We start from the raw sequence: 15,842 nt of genomic DNA, 5'->3' as shown, positions 1-15,842 counted from the left end.
ATTTTTGGAATTCGACATTAGAATTTTTCGCTGTTCAAGAGTATGTGGGAAAAAGGTAAACAATCCAGCATCACGATCGAGTTTGATGGGTCTATAGTCAGACCAAATATCTTTAACAAAGGTAGATGGTATTGATGTTGATCTTGTAAGAGTTTGAGCATTGATGCAAGATATTGCAGCTAAAACTGCTACCAAAAAAAGAACCATGAGGCAGTATGGAATCTTAAAGATATTGATTATCGTACAAGAAATATATAGAGATAGAGAAAGAAACTGAGTCTTTCAATTAGTATAATATAATTGTAACAGCGTATAATATGCTGCTGTAGAAAAGATTGGCCAGAAGAGATCTTGAATGATAATCAGGAAGTAGTCACGTAAGTCAAAGTCAACAGAATAGAGTTGAACTTGATAAATAGTAACGAAGTTATGTCAGATGATGTTCAGATGATATTCAGATGATAGTTTATTTAATAATAATATATCTTGGTTTTTATAGTAATTGACTGTTTGCGGTCGGTATCACAAACAGCATAATGCTTAATAATAAGTAGTTGTAGCTGTAATTGGTTTGACCAATAGGACTTATTCCTTTTAGTTGGCTATGTAGATATAATGAGGAAAGGATAAATTAGGGAGTGTACAATACAAGTGCTAATGCTTACTTGTTAAGGGTTAAGGCTTAGAGGCATCCTTCTTAGATATTACAGCAGATCCAAGCTAACCATTTGAACGGTTCGTAAACGGTCAATGTCTGATTTCTTCAACATGGAATGCAAGTATGATCAGTCAGTTTGTATAACTCGCAATCGATGATGCAGCCGGTATTAAACTGATGAAAACCTATTGTATAAAGTATGTATTTTCAATATCTTTATAGCCGTTTTCCAATTTATCATCCCTTTTATTCAGGCTGTTTTCAGTCGTCCTTTAACTTGGTTCATCACCCTATTCCAACATCACGTCACAAGCACTTGGTACTGTTTTTGTAGTACTGCACTGACTTGTCAAAATAAATAGACGCACAGACCATTCATACATAGCAGCTGTCCCTTGACAATGATTGTTTGTAACCATATAGTTTTAACGACTTGGTGATAGTCTGTTGTAGGTAGCATGAATAAGGCGATATTCAGGCAAATGGAACATTAAACTGCCAAAATACATGATAAACAGTCTCATGTTGAATGTGTGCTAATATTACGTGAATATAACTTGAAAACCTTCAAGCCAATAACAAGATAAAGAATCGAATCTTCCGTGACAGTCAAGCGTGACTTGACCATGCAGTTGCTTGTCGAATGACGTGGTCGACCCGCAACCAGCAAAGTGTCGAATCTTATAAAAACACATCGTTTTCAACTTTACTCGTACAACAAAAACAGTATGTTAGTCTTGCGTTTTATGTTAATCATATAGTAGTCTACTGTACTCACCCTTTAGCAATGGTCTGTAATTATAAATAAAGAGTGAATCCATCAAGTAATTGTTAGATAATCGTGTGTAACAACGGTCCACTCCAGTCAGGTTCATCTACTTCTCGTGAAGTACTTCCTACCAATGTAAAACCTTCTCATTATTCTTTAAGCATCACTCCCAACTTTGAATCATTTGAATTCGCTGGTCATGTTCAAATCAGGTAAATTCCTTGAGCCAACCATTCGTCTGGGTTTGTACTATGCACTCATAATATCATTGTATTTGCTATATCAGTCTCGATGTCAAGGAAGAAACATCCACAATTGTTGCCAATGCCAATGAGCTCAACATCAAATCTGCTAGTATTGTTGTTGTTCATGTCAAGACCGAAACAACGTAAGTTGCGACTCTATCCTGTTTGGCATACAGATCTGTATCAACCCATCTAAAACGTTTAATAATCCATATTCCAGTCAGACTGCCAAAGCCATCACTCTTGACAAGAAAAAGGAAACTGTTACTTTTGAATTCGAGACTCCACTGCCTGCTGGTGCAAAGGTCGAGCTTACAGTCGATTACACTGGCATTCACAATGATCAGATGGCTGGTTTATACCGCAGCAGTTACACTGGCAAGGACGATGTCAAGAAGCATCTTGTTGTCACCCAATTTGAAGCTACAGACTGTCGTCGTGCCATTCCATGTTGGGATGAACCGAATCTGAAGGCTACTTTTGATGTCAAGCTTATTGTCGATCCCGTATTTTGTGCTCTGTCCAATATGAATCAGACTGAAGAGCGTACTGTTCAGCACGAGAACAAGTCGCTCAAAGAAATCACTTTTGCTCGCACTCCTATTATGAGCACGTATCTGCTTGCTATGGCTGTTGGTGATTTTGAATATATCGAAACTATGGCTCAGCCCAAGTTGCCTGCTAATGCCAAACCCATCACTGTTCGTGTCTATACTCTCAAGGGTCAGTCGCACCTTGGCAAATTCGCACTCGACGTTGGTGCCAGGACGCTTGAATACTTTTCCGAGTATTTTGATCTGGCTTACCCTCTTCCAAAGGTAACAATCCATTTTAGTGTGTTTTTTAGTTTATTGATTGCTAATACGATGGTTTTGGACACAATAGATGGATATGATTGCCATTCCTGATTTTGGTGCAGGTGCCATGGAGAACTGGGGATTGGTAACCTACCGTGAAGTTATGTTGTTGGTGGATGAAAACACTAGCGCTCCTGCCAAGCAGGGTGTTGCATATGGTATGATTTAGTAACTGAACGAATGCATTAAAACTACAGCTCTACCCTGCATACTGACATTTTACCGGTTTTGCTAATTTAGTTGTTGGACACGAACTTGCCCATCAGTGGTTTGGTAACCTTGTTACAATGGGTGCGTTTCTCAATCTTGCATACTTTTTATATTCAACTAAATCTAATCAACATGCATCATCATTTAGACTGGTGGAGTGAGCTCTGGCTTAATGAAGGTTTTGCTACATTTGTTGGATGGTTAGCAACCGACAACATATTCCCCGAATGGAAAGTTTGGACACAGTTTGTCACTGGCGATTACTCTAAGGGTATGGGTCTTGACAGCATGCGTAGCAGTCATCCCATTGAAGTTGATGTCCAAAGCCCTGCTGAGATCAATCAAATTTTTGATGCCATCTCATACTCCAAGGGTGCGTCTGTTATTCGTATGCTTTCATCATTTCTTACCACAGAAATCTTTTCTGCTGGAGTACGTATATATCTCAAGAAATTTGCATACTCTAATGCCACTACTTTGGACCTGTGGGCTGCGCTTTCCGAAGTATCTGGCCACGATGTTGCCAAGCTGATGTACTCGTGGACTCGTACCATGGGATATCCTATACTGAGTGTTACCAATGAAGAATTTGATGAGTCCAAGCAGGAGCTTACTCTGACAGTCCGTCAATCTCGCTTCTTGTCTTCTGGTGATCTCACACCTGATGAAGATGCTTCCAGTCTTTGGACTGTTCCATTGACCATTGTCACTCATGTCAATCCCCACAGTCCAACTCGCCATGTTTTGACTGAAAAGGAAACCAAGATTACATTTCCATATTCGCACGAGAATAATTTCTTTTGGAAGTTCAATTACCGCTCCAATGGTTTCTACCGCACCAATTTGGATACCAAACAGCAGGCCCATCTTGGTGCTGCACTTGCAGCCAATCTCAGTCTGTTTACTACCGAGGATCGTATTGGCATTATCTCTGATGCCTTTGCTACTGCCAAGTCTGGCAATAGTTTGACTGCTGGTGCTCTCGATATTTCCAGGGGATTTGTTGCTGAAGAAGACTTTATTGTACTATCAGAACTCTCGGCTAATGTTGCAAGCGTTTCTGTTATTTTACTCAATGAGTCTGAGGAGGTTCGTAACGGAATCGACATGCTTAAGCGGTATTTGTTTTCACCCAAGGCCAAGGCATCTGGATTTGAATACTCCAAAACAGAAGGACATCTTGCTGCCATGAAGCGTACGCTAGTCATTGCAGCTGCAGCAGATGCTAAAGACCCTGTTGTGATCAAGGAGCTCATAGATCGTTTCCACAAGTTTGTTGGTGGTGATGAATCTGCACTTGATACCAATCTTCGATCCATTGCCTACCGCACTGCTTGCAAAAACACGGACGACGAATCTGTTTTTGAAGCACTTTTGAACATCTACAAGACTTCTACCAATGTTGAAGCTCGTTTGACGGCTCTGAGTACTCTTGGTGCGTCGCCCAACATCAATGTTGTCAATCGTGTTCTGAATGAGGTTTTGATGGATGGCAATCTTGTCCGACTCCAAGATATGATGTATCCTCTCAACTCACTCCGCTCATCCCCAGCACTCAAGGAAGTACTGCCAATTATGTGGAACTTCCTCAAGTCCAACTGGCCAGTTCTGTATGAGCGCCTTAAGCCATCGCTTGGTCTTCTTGGGGCATCTGTTCAATTGTGTGTCAGTGGTCAAATTGGCAATGCGTTTGCTGATGAAGTCGAGGCTTGGTCTCGTGGTGATGAGCTAGCAACCGATGAAGAAAAGGCAACCCGTGTAGAGCAACTCAAGGCTGCTCAGCGTCCTCTAAATCAGTCCATCGAGCGTGTTCGTAGCTCTACCAAATGGCTCGAGCGTGATCGTGAAACCATCCAGAAATGGATCGAATCAAACAAGACAGTCTTGAGCAATAGTTGTTGAATCTTTCTGGCAAACCTATAAAAAATTGGTAATTGCTAGCTTCTGTTTAACAAGAGCATGTAACTGAATTGACAATGAATTTTATTTGAAGGAATGTGATCAAAAAATCGGTTTTTGTAAAAGTAGTCGAATGGCTTTATATTTGTTGATATAGGTTGTGGGTATTAGTATCTTGAGTTGTAGATATTGTCAAAACTTGATTGAATAGCGAGTTTTCAATAGATGAAGCAGCTCAAGAGCGGGATTTAAAGTCATCCAATGCATTGTACATGGATAATTTTCAGCGTTTTAGTATGAACAAACCATTTAAAACCATTTGTATTTCAGGATTTTTACTTTTACGTGGATTAATTATTGTATTCAGATCGACACTATCTCAAATATTGCAGCCTAATCTTACTAATCAAAATGTGCTACGCCGCTCAGCTCATGCTAGAACAGATTTTTTTAGAAAATCCTAAACCAGATGTAAAAAAAGATGACCACCAAGGTAAGCTGATGTTGATGAAATGGATATAACTTTATTGAAAATCACGCAAATCAGTTTCCAGCTGATAAGCATGATGGATATACTTGTTGATATCTACAACATGATTATGCATTTGATGGCTGTGAATCATGTAGAGTTTGTAGCTACTGAGCGACAGTGTTTAAAAAGCATACTACCAAATAGTTGTTCCCAATGTACTGGACATGGCTAATGTTTTTGTATACTTTTAATAGATGCTGTGATTCAGATATACGATTTCCACGCATTTGATCACATTATGGTGACATTGCCAAACGGCGTCTGCATTCCAAAGCTTCTTCAGATTATTGGAGATATTATCTATCATAGTGGTAAGTATATAGATTTGGGCTTGGGAACAATGCCTGTTGGCCTGGTTTGATTTTATATCCACTCTAATGACTGACATGTGCGTTTACAGACATCATGGCATGTGCGAATTCTGATACTGCACATCTTGTATACGGCAATGCCTCTGATTGTTACTCGAGACAGCAGACTGAAAAGAGTCTTGATAAAATTATGAAAAGCTTCATCTCCAATCCCACTGATTTCTCCATGTAAGTAATTTGGAAAGACTAGTTGTAAGAAACTATCAAGAATGGCATGATAATAACATGTGAATTTTATTTTGACGTGTTGTATAGTCTTGATCAAACTTTGGAATGTTCTCACGATGAGCTCTGGAGATTTATCAGTCAATACTTTGGCCATATATCTCAAAGTATGGTTTCACCTGCTATTATTTGTAAACTTCGAAGCTTTTCTGGTAATTCAAATGCTGGTTTTTACATATTATTTATGATTAGATGGAGAATATCATTTGTTACATGGAATGGATGGTCAGATGGCTTACTATTTTTTCATTGAATTCTACAGTAAAACAATGGACTGCTGCAGACCTTAAAAAAGTCCGCAAGATTATTGCGTCTTTTTCTCAGCAGGACCAAGACGTATTCCGGTACACGACACAGTTGCTGTACGACTGCTTCTACTTCAACGAGCTCTACAAGATGAAGTACTACAACATCTTGGATCTAAACAGCGATCAGCTCGAGGAATACATGGAGCACTTGCATGCTCGCACAGTTTACACCCAGCTTGACACACATCACCCAGGATACAGGGGTGTGTCAAGAAACTGTGTCAGCAACTTCCGCAACAACGTCTATCGGGCGGTCGAGCTTGGGCTTTATTCCTTTGAGCCTAAATCAAAGGGTGCGTTGTCATGGAAAACCCTCTGCAACAGAGTGCGTTTTATGATGACCCAGACCAGTCGTAGATCTTCTCGGGTTGATTCTACGACTGCTTCTGGTCCCACCGATGCCTTTGCGCATCATATTCCAAGTCCATTGGAATCAAAAACAGCATACATCTTTAAAAAGATATATGCTGTTTTTGCCAAAATATGGGATTGAATCCCAAATAAACACCAGCTGTGGTAATGTGCTTCAGTATTGTTGGCACAGTACCGCAGTTATTTTATTTATATATCTAGGTCATTTCAACTACACTGGAATGATTCTGGATTGACTATCTATTGTATTGTATTTTAACCACTCTGATATACATAATAACTAATAAGATGTGTGAGTGCATTATTAAAGAATTAAAGATAGTTGAGAAAAAGACGTGTGAAAATAAAATAGTTTAATTAGCTTCAGAGTAAATTTAATTCAAAAGTCCAACTGCTTAGTCGTTCTAACCGATTACCAACAGATCCAAGATTGCAAAACTATTTCTGTGCAGGTATGATTAAATAATAACATATACAGATAGCAACTTTCTTGACGTTGTTGGGACCACACCCACATAGGATCCAATCGCTCTATTACTCTGCCTTTTGTTGACCTTTGTCCCTTATAATCACGAGGCGGGCATGCATACCGGCATAATCCCACAGTTGTTAGTATCTCATGACTCGAGAACCACGACTGAGATCCTTAAGAGACCACTTTTCCCTTTATTTAACACTATCGTGTTGATAGCATTAACAAATAAAGACACCTTAAAACACTCTTCGTCTGTTTCTCGTTAGGTTTTGTCCATTCAATAACAAATCTCTTTGACCCTCAACAAAAACACAAGCGCTAGTGGTTTAGTGGTAAAATTCATCGTTGCCATCGATGAGCCCCCGGTTCAATTCCGGGCTAGCGCATTTTTGTTTTTACAATCGTATTGATGTAAAAGTAAACTCGTCTCTGTTTTGCTTCAGAACAATGGCTAGGCATTTGCTACACTTTTTGATATATCCATACATTGCACGATCATCAAGTTTAAAACCAGACCCATCTGTTTTTATACAGAATAGCGAAACCAGCGTATATCATAATAAAAAATTCATTTGAAATGGGTATTGTATCAAAACTGTATGTTTTGCTTCACTCGATCACCTGTGGTCCAGTCAAGACTTGATCAACAAGTAGATCTGCGTCAAGAAATAAGGCACTGTTACTTTCAGTGCCCATATTTAATGGTAGCCGTTTATATTCTAGTGTCAGATCTTGGTTGGCTGCATTGCACAGGATCTGTATCATCTCCGATTGCCACTCGCTAGCATTGTGTTGCATGACCCATTTGATAGCTTCATCTTCACAAGCTCGAACATCTGCTCCATTTTGAACCAATAGCTTGACTAATTCTACGTGTCCAAACTTGACTGCATTCCGTAGAGGGAAATCCTGAACTGCATGAACATCTGCGCCAGCTGCGAGCAGCAATTGAACCACATCCACCTGGCCGCGTACACAACTCCATCTGAGAGCATAATCGTCATTTGAATGAATGTCTGCACCATACTGTATGAGCAGTTTGACCGTAGAGTCGTGGCCATGCTCGGCTGCCCAGTTGAGTGCACATCCTCTGCGTGCATTGATATCTGCGCCTGCATCAAGGAGCAGTTGCACAATGGGAGTATATCCATGTCGAGATGCCCAACAAAGAGCGTAATTATCATCTCCATTGACAACTGCTCCTGATTCCAACAGTAGTTTAACGCAGTTCAAGTGACCATACTTGCTTGCCATGGACAAGGATGCACCTACATCGAATGCGCTATTGGCTTTCCCCTTGACAAGCAGTAGCGATGCTACTTGTAGGTGGCCAAACAAACAGGATTGAACCAGAGCAGAATCTTTAAGTCGCTGTGATAATCCTAAAAATGGCTGTTTTTGCTGTAAAGGATCTGACAGAGTTGTTGAATGCATTGCCGATACCAACTGCTGCTGATTATCCCTAAAGGCAGTAGAAACAAGTCTGTCTCTCATATCGATCGACCCATTGCTACTGGTTCCAAGGCGACTCTTGTTTGTTGGAGCATTGACAAGCAACCATTCCATAAGTTCCAATCGCCCGTGCATTGCAGCATTCTCTGTCACAATCTCCACCAATGCATCGTCGTCCATATGCATATCAAAAATGCATACTGCAACCTGATGAGTGAATTGTGGATCTTCTACTATAGATATCCATTGCTCTGTAGTTGGGAACTGGATTCGATCTTTTGGGTAGTACCGATCTTTCAAAAGTTGCTGGTATTGCTGAGTGGTAGCTACTACTGGAGCATCTGTACATTGAAAATGATCTGATGACTGTGGAAGTAACAGTCCCCATGGAGACCAAATTTTTTTGGAAAACAGCAGCTGTTTTGCGATAACCACAACTTGCTGCGACATGCGATGGAAGGAGCGGCATGTGAGTGCCAATTGTGGGTTTAATGACCCCACTAGAATCAACTCCTGTAGCTCATAGGGAAGTTTCTGGAATAAACCTAGGGGTGGTTTTGATTCATCTTTACAATAGCTTCTGTCTTTATTCTTGTCCATAATCGCCACATTATGTAATTTTAACCAAAGAAAAGTTTAAATGCTCAAAGTGTGGATCCATCATCACGTGATGTTTAATCCATTGAAAATCTAGCCATGGTATTAAACCTAATCATGATTCTATTGCTCCTGCCTTGTCTAGTTTATCTTGTATACCCCCTACATACCCATTCATCTACAATCAGTCATGGTGTTGTATTTTCTCATAACACACTAGATAACTCACGCATGGCTTCTTGGACATCCTTTGAAATCTTGCGTGATTTTCCATCATGCGCTTTGCTATAGTACAGCAGTGCATTGTTTGCATCGCCCATCTTGTCATATATCTCGCCCATTTTAAAATACACATTCGAGTCTCGTTTGTTCAAAAGAATCGATTCAAGTACTTCCAGTGCCTCCTATAAAGAGTTGAAGTAGAGTTAAAAACATGCTGTGCCAGATATTACTCGGCTTATTTGAAATGTCAAAATACCTGAAATTTTCCAAGCTGAGTCAATACATTTGATTTGGACAACTGGACAGATGTGCGTTGTGGGGCTAGTTTCCCACAATGCGTATAAATCTTCAATGCTACTTCCAATCGCTTTGGATCTTTACTGACAATCTGAAAAGACATTCGTTGTAAGTGGATCTACAAGCATATAAATGGAGGCTCATACACTCAAATTTAACGCATTCATCTTACAGCTCCTGCAAATTCCAGTAACGCCAAATTAAACCGACACAGTTTCATCGCCTTGTTATTATAAAACTCTGCAATGGTGTACTTTTCCTGTTTATATAAAAGAGAGGCTAGTCCATACCTATTGACACCAAAAACATCAGATTTGCAGTGGCAAAAAATATTGGTGTTAACAGATTGTACTCATTTACAAGTATTTTCTAAACCAACACTGCTCTGCATTAAAGTGGTACAGTAAATCAACGCTTACAAAGCACTGTAATGTCTTGGATTAAGTCGTAGCGCAGTGCGGAAATGAATAGCTGCATTTTCTAAATCTTCACTTGTAAGGTACTCGTGGCCAATCAGCGTGTGTGCATTGACAAACTCAGGATCAACCTTGATTGCCCGTTGAAAGGATTGAATAGCTTGATCATGTTCCTGATTAAGTCTTGATCAATTCATATGAGTACATATATAAAATTAACTAAGGAATTTGAAAAAGAAATCCAACTCGAGTAAAGTTTGTAAACTCACGAAAAATAGTTGCCAATAACACACCTAAAACTCACAACGTTAGTGCATATTGACCACACCATTTCAAAACAAACCACTCACCAAGTTTGAGGCGCAAGTCTATTCTCTTGCTCAAGTTCTTTGCCAAGATAGCTCAACTCAATCACTTTGCGCAAATGCCATAAGCAAGTGCCATATGTATCCATCTCATTCATTTGTGCAGGCTGTAATCTCCTAAATTAAGCCAATATATTCAAAATCCGCATATTTTAAACATATAAATGGTAAAGAATATCAAGGATGAATTACCTGGCTTGCTCAAACGCTCTTGCAGCCTAAAGCGCAAACAGTTCATCCAAGTGAGTATTAAATAAACTTTAACAATCTATTCTTTCCAAATACTATATGCCTACCAATTCATAATCTGTAGCCTCAAAGTATGCACGGCCAATCTGAATTCAAGATTGGCTAGTAAATTAGCAAAGCCAACCAAGTTTTTAAAACCCCGCTTCCATATCATTCCTTTTAATTGAGTACATACCATAATGAGAATATCAGGAGAGCGTCGCTGTGAAGCAGAAAGTATTTTAAACCATCTCAAAGCACGAGGGATATTAAACGTACATAAAGCAGCATATCCAGATAAAATATCCTTTAAAGTAGAGGATACCAACTCAGTTGCAGTTTGGTTGGTTTCTTGAGCTTGGTTATCCTTTGACTGAGAAGATACATGAGTTTTTGTTTTACCAGACGACTGCTGAGACAAAGATGGAGCTGTAGTTGTGTGTTCATCTCTTGTGCGTTTTCTATGTGCAGATCCAGCAGTCTAAATTTCCAGAGTATTGGTTCGATTCAGAGATAAAAATCAGACATGAATTCATCTAAACAAGATCCTAATATGTTGATTATAATACAGATATTGTAAACTTGGCTCACAATTTTAGAATCCGTTCTTGCAGCCACTCTTCTGCCAAGTGTTGGTTGAGTGGTTGGTAAATCAACCTTTCGGATCGATCTTAGCCGCGTACTAGTGTATGCTCCACCTTGCTGCAAGGATCTATGCAAATATATACCTTGAGTAAAAAGACCAATTTACAAATGAGATGTTTTAAAGCAGGTCAATTAACTCACGATGCATGTGATTCCAGATCCTGTTTCTGCTCACTAATTGGTTGATGTGATGTGCCAATGTGTTGCATTATGGATTTGAAATGGGCAGACAAGGCCGTGGGTTCAAAAACATGGTCTCTTTGTGGAGGAAATCCTAACAGCATTGATATAAACATGCATAAGAAATGAGATCTCACCACAATGCATGGCAATGACAATATACCCATTTCGCAGAGAGTCTTGACGGCAGTCCAGTTCAACGGATCCAGTTCCAAAGTAGTATGGAGAGACTTGACAGCATCTTCTACCAGACCCATCCGTCTAAGTTTTGAATAATAAAAAGATGCTCATCATTATAGATGTGCTGTACTCGGCAGTAAATGATATTTTTTAAAAACCAACACTACCTCTGAATTAGACCCAATTTGCAATATACGCTAGCCCAGGGAATGACTAGTCCAATGGACAAAAGGACAGAAAAGGATATATCCAATCCAGCAGCAGCATTGCCATAATATTGGTCAGTGTAGTCCGTAACAGGACCAGCAGATCCAGTCTTTGATGTCGAGTTATGCAACCGAACCAGACTGGTAAACGAGGCATTTGCCTGAGACAGTAAGCCCATATTGGAATAGCACAAGGCCTGCAAGTACGTGGTTGGAATGGTGGGAGTCGAACCAACAGTGTCAGTAAGTGTATGGAGAGCAGCTCTGTGGTTTCCCATAAGGTATTGAGCCCGAGCAAGCAGGAAGATGCCATGACTGATTGATGGCAAAGGGAACAAAGACATGATTCGATGGCAGAGGAATACAGCCGTTTCATACTCTCCAGCATGCAGAGCAGAAATAGCAGATGATTGCAACAGCTCAACAGCAGCCGTGGTGTCGAGAGTCGTCATGCACTAACAAGATTGTCTTATTTTCAACAAAGTTTGAACTGAGCTAAACTGCTCTACTAATAATACAAAGCAACACTCGATTGATGGCATTCTTGAGTTGTCATTAGCCAGCTTAATGGATTGTCTTGATGGAAGAGCGGAGTTGAATTTAACTTTTGAACTACTTGGCTATTATGTGCAAGTTCTTTCATACTGCGACTGCCAGACAACGATTCCAATTCTTCCAGCACTTGCTAGTGTTCATTCCTATTATCATCTCATATGTCTTCCTGTTCCGCACTGCTCTGACTCTTCAGCAACAGAACTGGGCTACTCTGGTTCCAAGAGTATTTCGTGCGCTCTGTCTGCCATCCGACTGCAATACTGACCTTCCTGCATCATCACTCACTGCTCCTGATGAGTCTACTGGCAGTTGCGACCTGACTGTCTCACAGTTTATTAGTCTGTTGAATGTCATGGGTGTTGGCTCAAGCATGTCCGATAGTGAGATGACTCTACTTCATACCAACTTGGATGTCACTGGAAACAGCAGGGTTTCATGGGGTGAATTTGTCTATCCTTTTATGGGTGATGGTCGATGGGCTGTTGTGGTATACATTGACAGCTGGAGACAGGCTGCTTCCTCCGACTACAATATTGGGTTTGGACTGCAGAAACGACAATTGATTGCACCTTTTATTCCTAGATCCACAACTTGAGCCTTTTAAAGTTTCTTTGGTTTAGCCATTTCCAGTGGATTCAACTGGAATGCTTTTTTAGATGAACATGTTCAAACTGTTTTGAATAAACTAAATAAATTCTAATTTGAACCCTTTATCATTCTGCAACTGAATATTCTCGACAAGCACTACTCGCCTTGTATGTCACTTTGATCAACTCAAGCACAATAGTTTAATCATCTAGCATCAGACACAACATCATTAACTGTTCACATGGTCATTAGTTGAACAAGTACGATGTAGTTAACATACCGCTTGATCCTGTCTGATTCACATTGCTTTTGTAATAACCACACCCATCCATGTATTCCTTTGGACTAGGCTGAATATACACTCTAAAGACCCATGTGCAGTCAAGATCTATAATAATTCGTTAAATTATTCATGATTCTTAAATGGAAAGAGTTTGGCATTTTGGATCTACCCAGTTTATACCACCAACTCCTGTGCTCTAGAAACCTATACGCTGAATAAACCTACTGTGCTACAAAATTCGCAATGAACAATGTATTTGGGCTTGTAGAATGGTGTCAACACGCCATTGCTTTTTACCAATATTTCTCTAAATCATTCCATTCTTGAGATTGAAATAAAACGAGACTGGAAACAAATGCGCGTATGGCTTAGGCAATATCAGTTCAACTCATCAAAGTTCAAGCAAAGCAATACTCGCTCGCTTTCCTTGAAAATATTAATAATTCGGCCATTGGTCTAACTATTGGTAGACGAAACTATTGAATCCAAGCAAATTCAGTCATGAGCACTGTTAATACTCCTAAAAACACTACTACTCCCATCGCCACCAATGTGCCTGAGCATGTCGAGTTCAATGGGAATGGCTCAAAATTCCAGTTTATAGCCAGTCTACTCTCTCGCTTTGTTGGTGCCAAGGACTTGGTTAGCATGTAAGTTTTAAAAACAAGTGACCAATCAGTCATCACCATTAGTGGCTTTTAAAGCCATCCTCATATATGCTCACTAGACAATATGATTTTATCCATTTGTAGGAGAATATCATTGCCTGCTAATTTGATGGAGCCTCAGTCTAATTTGGAATTCTGGAATTATGTCGACCGTCCAGATATATTTGTAAGGCAAGTCCATCAACTATGAAATGTATATGTTTGAACAGACAATACAGATATGGCTATTGAGCAAAATAATTAACTATACTAATTGTGCTTGTGTGGATTAGCATTCCAGATGGAGTAGATCCACTCGAAAGAATGCTGCGAGTAATTCGATTTTGGTATTCAAAAGACACAAAGTGGAAGGTATTTCTATCAGAATCATCCAGCTATCCTATGAATGTGGAAGAGTTTTTTATAAACAAGTAGACTGACAAATAAGTGTATGCACTATTTACTGACCCTGCAATGATAGGATCACCAACTGCGAAAGCCTTACAATCCCATTTTAGGAGAGCGGTATATTTGTCATTGGAAAGTTCCTTGCGATCCCAACATCGCACACGAAAGTCTGACAAAAGTGTCTTCTGCTGCAGACCTCGATCAGTCGGACAAGGCTCAGCCACCATCTAAAGAAACAACTCTGTTCTGCATCAATGAGCAGGTTTCTCACTATCCTCCAATCTCTGCATTTACCTATACAACTGCCGACGCCCGTATAGTTGCTAGTGGGCTCGATCATGTTGTTGCTCGTTTCACTGGGACCGCTTTTAAAGTTGGACCAGGAGAATACAACTCGGGCGTTTATATCACACTAAAGGACCACGATGAGGTTTATAATATCACTCATGCCTGGGCTACTGTTCATGGGTTGTTGACAAGCTCGCCATATATTGTTGTCAGTGAGCAGACTGTAATCATATGCCCTAAATCCGGTATCAAGGCAATCTTGCAGTACGTGGAAGAGGTGAGATTCATGCACTAAGCAGCTGTAAACCATGTATTTGTTGACTCATACTTTATTGTATAGTCGTATTTTGGTCGTCCCAAATTCGCCATCAATGGAAAGATTTTCAAATACGATTTTCAAAAGAACTCGAATCTGACTCCCAAGCAACGAAAAGATTCAGAGAAACTCTCTCTTGTTCCCAAAGAAGATTTGCTATGCACTTTATCTGGTCAATGGAACGGTCAGATATTTTATCGGCTAGCTGGATCAAATGAAGATATACTCTTGTTTGATATGAAGACATCGGATGTCGAACCAAAAATTGTTCAGGACTTGGCCAATCAACACGAGCTGGAAAGTCAACGGTATGTTAATTTATTTGTACCATGACACATTCAAGTATATAACGTCGCACAATCCTAATATTCTCTTGACATATTGGATATTTGAATATACAGGGTATGGCAAAAAGTCACTGAAGCACTGCTAAAAAAAGATTTCACTACAGCAACAAAAGAAAAGCGTATAGTGGAAGATCGGCAGCGACATGCGATTACCGAGCGGCATAAGCTAGCTTCACCCGCATATACCCCTGTACACTTTGACTTCAATTATGATTTTATGCAGGCTAATGGTGTGGCTGGACCTCCTGTAAATTTTGACAAGGGCCATCCAAGACTAAAACCTGGAGTTTTGGAGCAATTGGTATCGCAAACAAAAACAACAAATATAATCAAAAAGATAAAAACCGAAAATATTGAAGTGAATTCTCAAGAGTCGATAGCTTCACCTGCATCCATCCCGTCGGCTCGGATGCAGACCGAGACTATCCCTTTGTAACACATTTATGGGTTACTTTTAACACGTATTGCATGTTTAATTTCAACTCGGCGATATGTCGAGTTGAAATGCACATGCAGTTGAGCTATCCAAATAAATGGATTCCTGAAATTTGTTTATTCCAATGTGCTTTAAAATCTCGGGGCAATTCATTATAAGATCAAACACCAGAAATATGCTTTCTAGGGAGTACATGATCAAAATTGAGAAACTGCTGAAAACAATCGCGAATTCAAGAGCTATTCGCGCATATGTTGTAAATCAT

The 15,842-nt window shown here is 39.9% G+C and overlaps 6 protein-coding genes across 6 annotated transcripts; 4 read left to right on the top strand and 2 right to left on the bottom strand.

Moving 5' to 3' along the window:
* Positions 1-1,301: 1,301 nt before the first annotated feature.
* On the top strand, positions 1,302-5,046 carry BATDEDRAFT_34911 (uncharacterized protein; the record flags this gene model as incomplete). The annotated part of the gene is made up of 7 exons (XM_006677974.1): positions 1,302-1,388; positions 1,494-1,639; positions 1,714-1,815; positions 1,893-2,490; positions 2,558-2,687; positions 2,770-2,820; positions 2,888-5,046. The coding sequence occupies 7 exons, from the start codon at positions 1,302-1,304 to the stop codon at positions 4,639-4,641; spliced, it is 2,868 nt and encodes a 955-aa protein (XP_006678037.1). The 3' UTR covers positions 4,642-5,046.
* A 3-nt stretch (positions 5,047-5,049) lies between these two features.
* On the top strand, positions 5,050-6,567 carry BATDEDRAFT_24258 (uncharacterized protein; the record flags this gene model as incomplete). Its single annotated transcript, XM_006677890.1, has 5 exons — positions 5,050-5,131; positions 5,365-5,481; positions 5,571-5,709; positions 5,797-5,918; positions 6,029-6,567. 5 exons carry the CDS (start codon positions 5,050-5,052, stop codon positions 6,565-6,567), a joined length of 999 nt encoding a protein of 332 aa, XP_006677953.1.
* Positions 6,568-7,316: 749 nt separating this feature from the next.
* BATDEDRAFT_24257 (uncharacterized protein) lies at positions 7,317-8,973 on the bottom strand (the record flags this gene model as incomplete). Its single annotated transcript, XM_006677889.1, has 2 exons — positions 7,317-7,441; positions 8,262-8,973. 2 exons carry the CDS (start codon positions 8,971-8,973, stop codon positions 7,317-7,319), a joined length of 837 nt encoding a protein of 278 aa, XP_006677952.1.
* Positions 8,974-9,085: 112 nt separating this feature from the next.
* Positions 9,086-12,161, bottom strand: BATDEDRAFT_87926 (anaphase promoting complex subunit CDC27; the record flags this gene model as incomplete). The annotated part of the gene is made up of 14 exons (XM_006678118.1): positions 9,086-9,132; positions 9,200-9,374; positions 9,449-9,580; positions 9,662-9,779; positions 9,909-10,088; positions 10,175-10,198; positions 10,256-10,387; positions 10,463-10,488; positions 10,567-10,605; positions 10,695-10,979; positions 11,090-11,210; positions 11,285-11,417; positions 11,487-11,584; positions 11,671-12,161. 14 exons carry the CDS (start codon positions 12,159-12,161, stop codon positions 9,086-9,088), a joined length of 2,001 nt encoding a protein of 666 aa, XP_006678181.1.
* Positions 12,162-12,334: 173 nt separating this feature from the next.
* On the top strand, positions 12,335-12,859 carry BATDEDRAFT_24255 (uncharacterized protein; the record flags this gene model as incomplete). Its single annotated transcript, XM_006677888.1, has 1 exon — positions 12,335-12,859. The coding sequence occupies one exon, from the start codon at positions 12,335-12,337 to the stop codon at positions 12,857-12,859; it is 525 nt and encodes a 174-aa protein (XP_006677951.1).
* Positions 12,860-13,590: 731 nt separating this feature from the next.
* Positions 13,591-15,692, top strand: BATDEDRAFT_34908 (uncharacterized protein). Its single transcript, XM_006677973.1, has 6 exons — positions 13,591-13,785; positions 13,888-13,974; positions 14,076-14,154; positions 14,264-14,755; positions 14,819-15,102; positions 15,196-15,692. The coding sequence occupies exons 1-6, from the start codon at positions 13,637-13,639 to the stop codon at positions 15,575-15,577; spliced, it is 1,473 nt and encodes a 490-aa protein (XP_006678036.1). The 5' UTR covers positions 13,591-13,636; the 3' UTR covers positions 15,578-15,692.
* The last annotated feature ends 150 nt before the right edge of the window (positions 15,693-15,842 follow it).

This window comes from Batrachochytrium dendrobatidis (assembly GCF_000203795.2).
Source record: "Batrachochytrium dendrobatidis JAM81 unplaced genomic scaffold BATDEscaffold_4, whole genome shotgun sequence".
Taxonomy (NCBI): domain Eukaryota; kingdom Fungi; phylum Chytridiomycota; class Chytridiomycetes; order Rhizophydiales; genus Batrachochytrium; species Batrachochytrium dendrobatidis.
Note: the sequence above shows the minus strand (reverse complement) of the source record. Positions and strands in the feature narration are given on the sequence as shown.

What these genes read in the sequence shown, in the direction of transcription:
- BATDEDRAFT_34908 (XM_006677973.1), top strand. Translation starts at nt 13,637, where the DNA reads ATGAGCACTGTTAATACTCCTAAAAACACTACTACTCCCATCGCCACC. An exon ending in TCTTGCAGTACGTGGAAGAG is followed by an intron (nt 14,756 to 14,818) that starts GTGAGATTCATG and finishes TTTATTGTATAG; the next exon opens with TCGTATTTTGGTCGTCCCAA. An exon ending in CACGAGCTGGAAAGTCAACG is followed by an intron (nt 15,103 to 15,195) that starts GTATGTTAATTT and finishes TTGAATATACAG; the next exon opens with GGTATGGCAAAAAGTCACTG.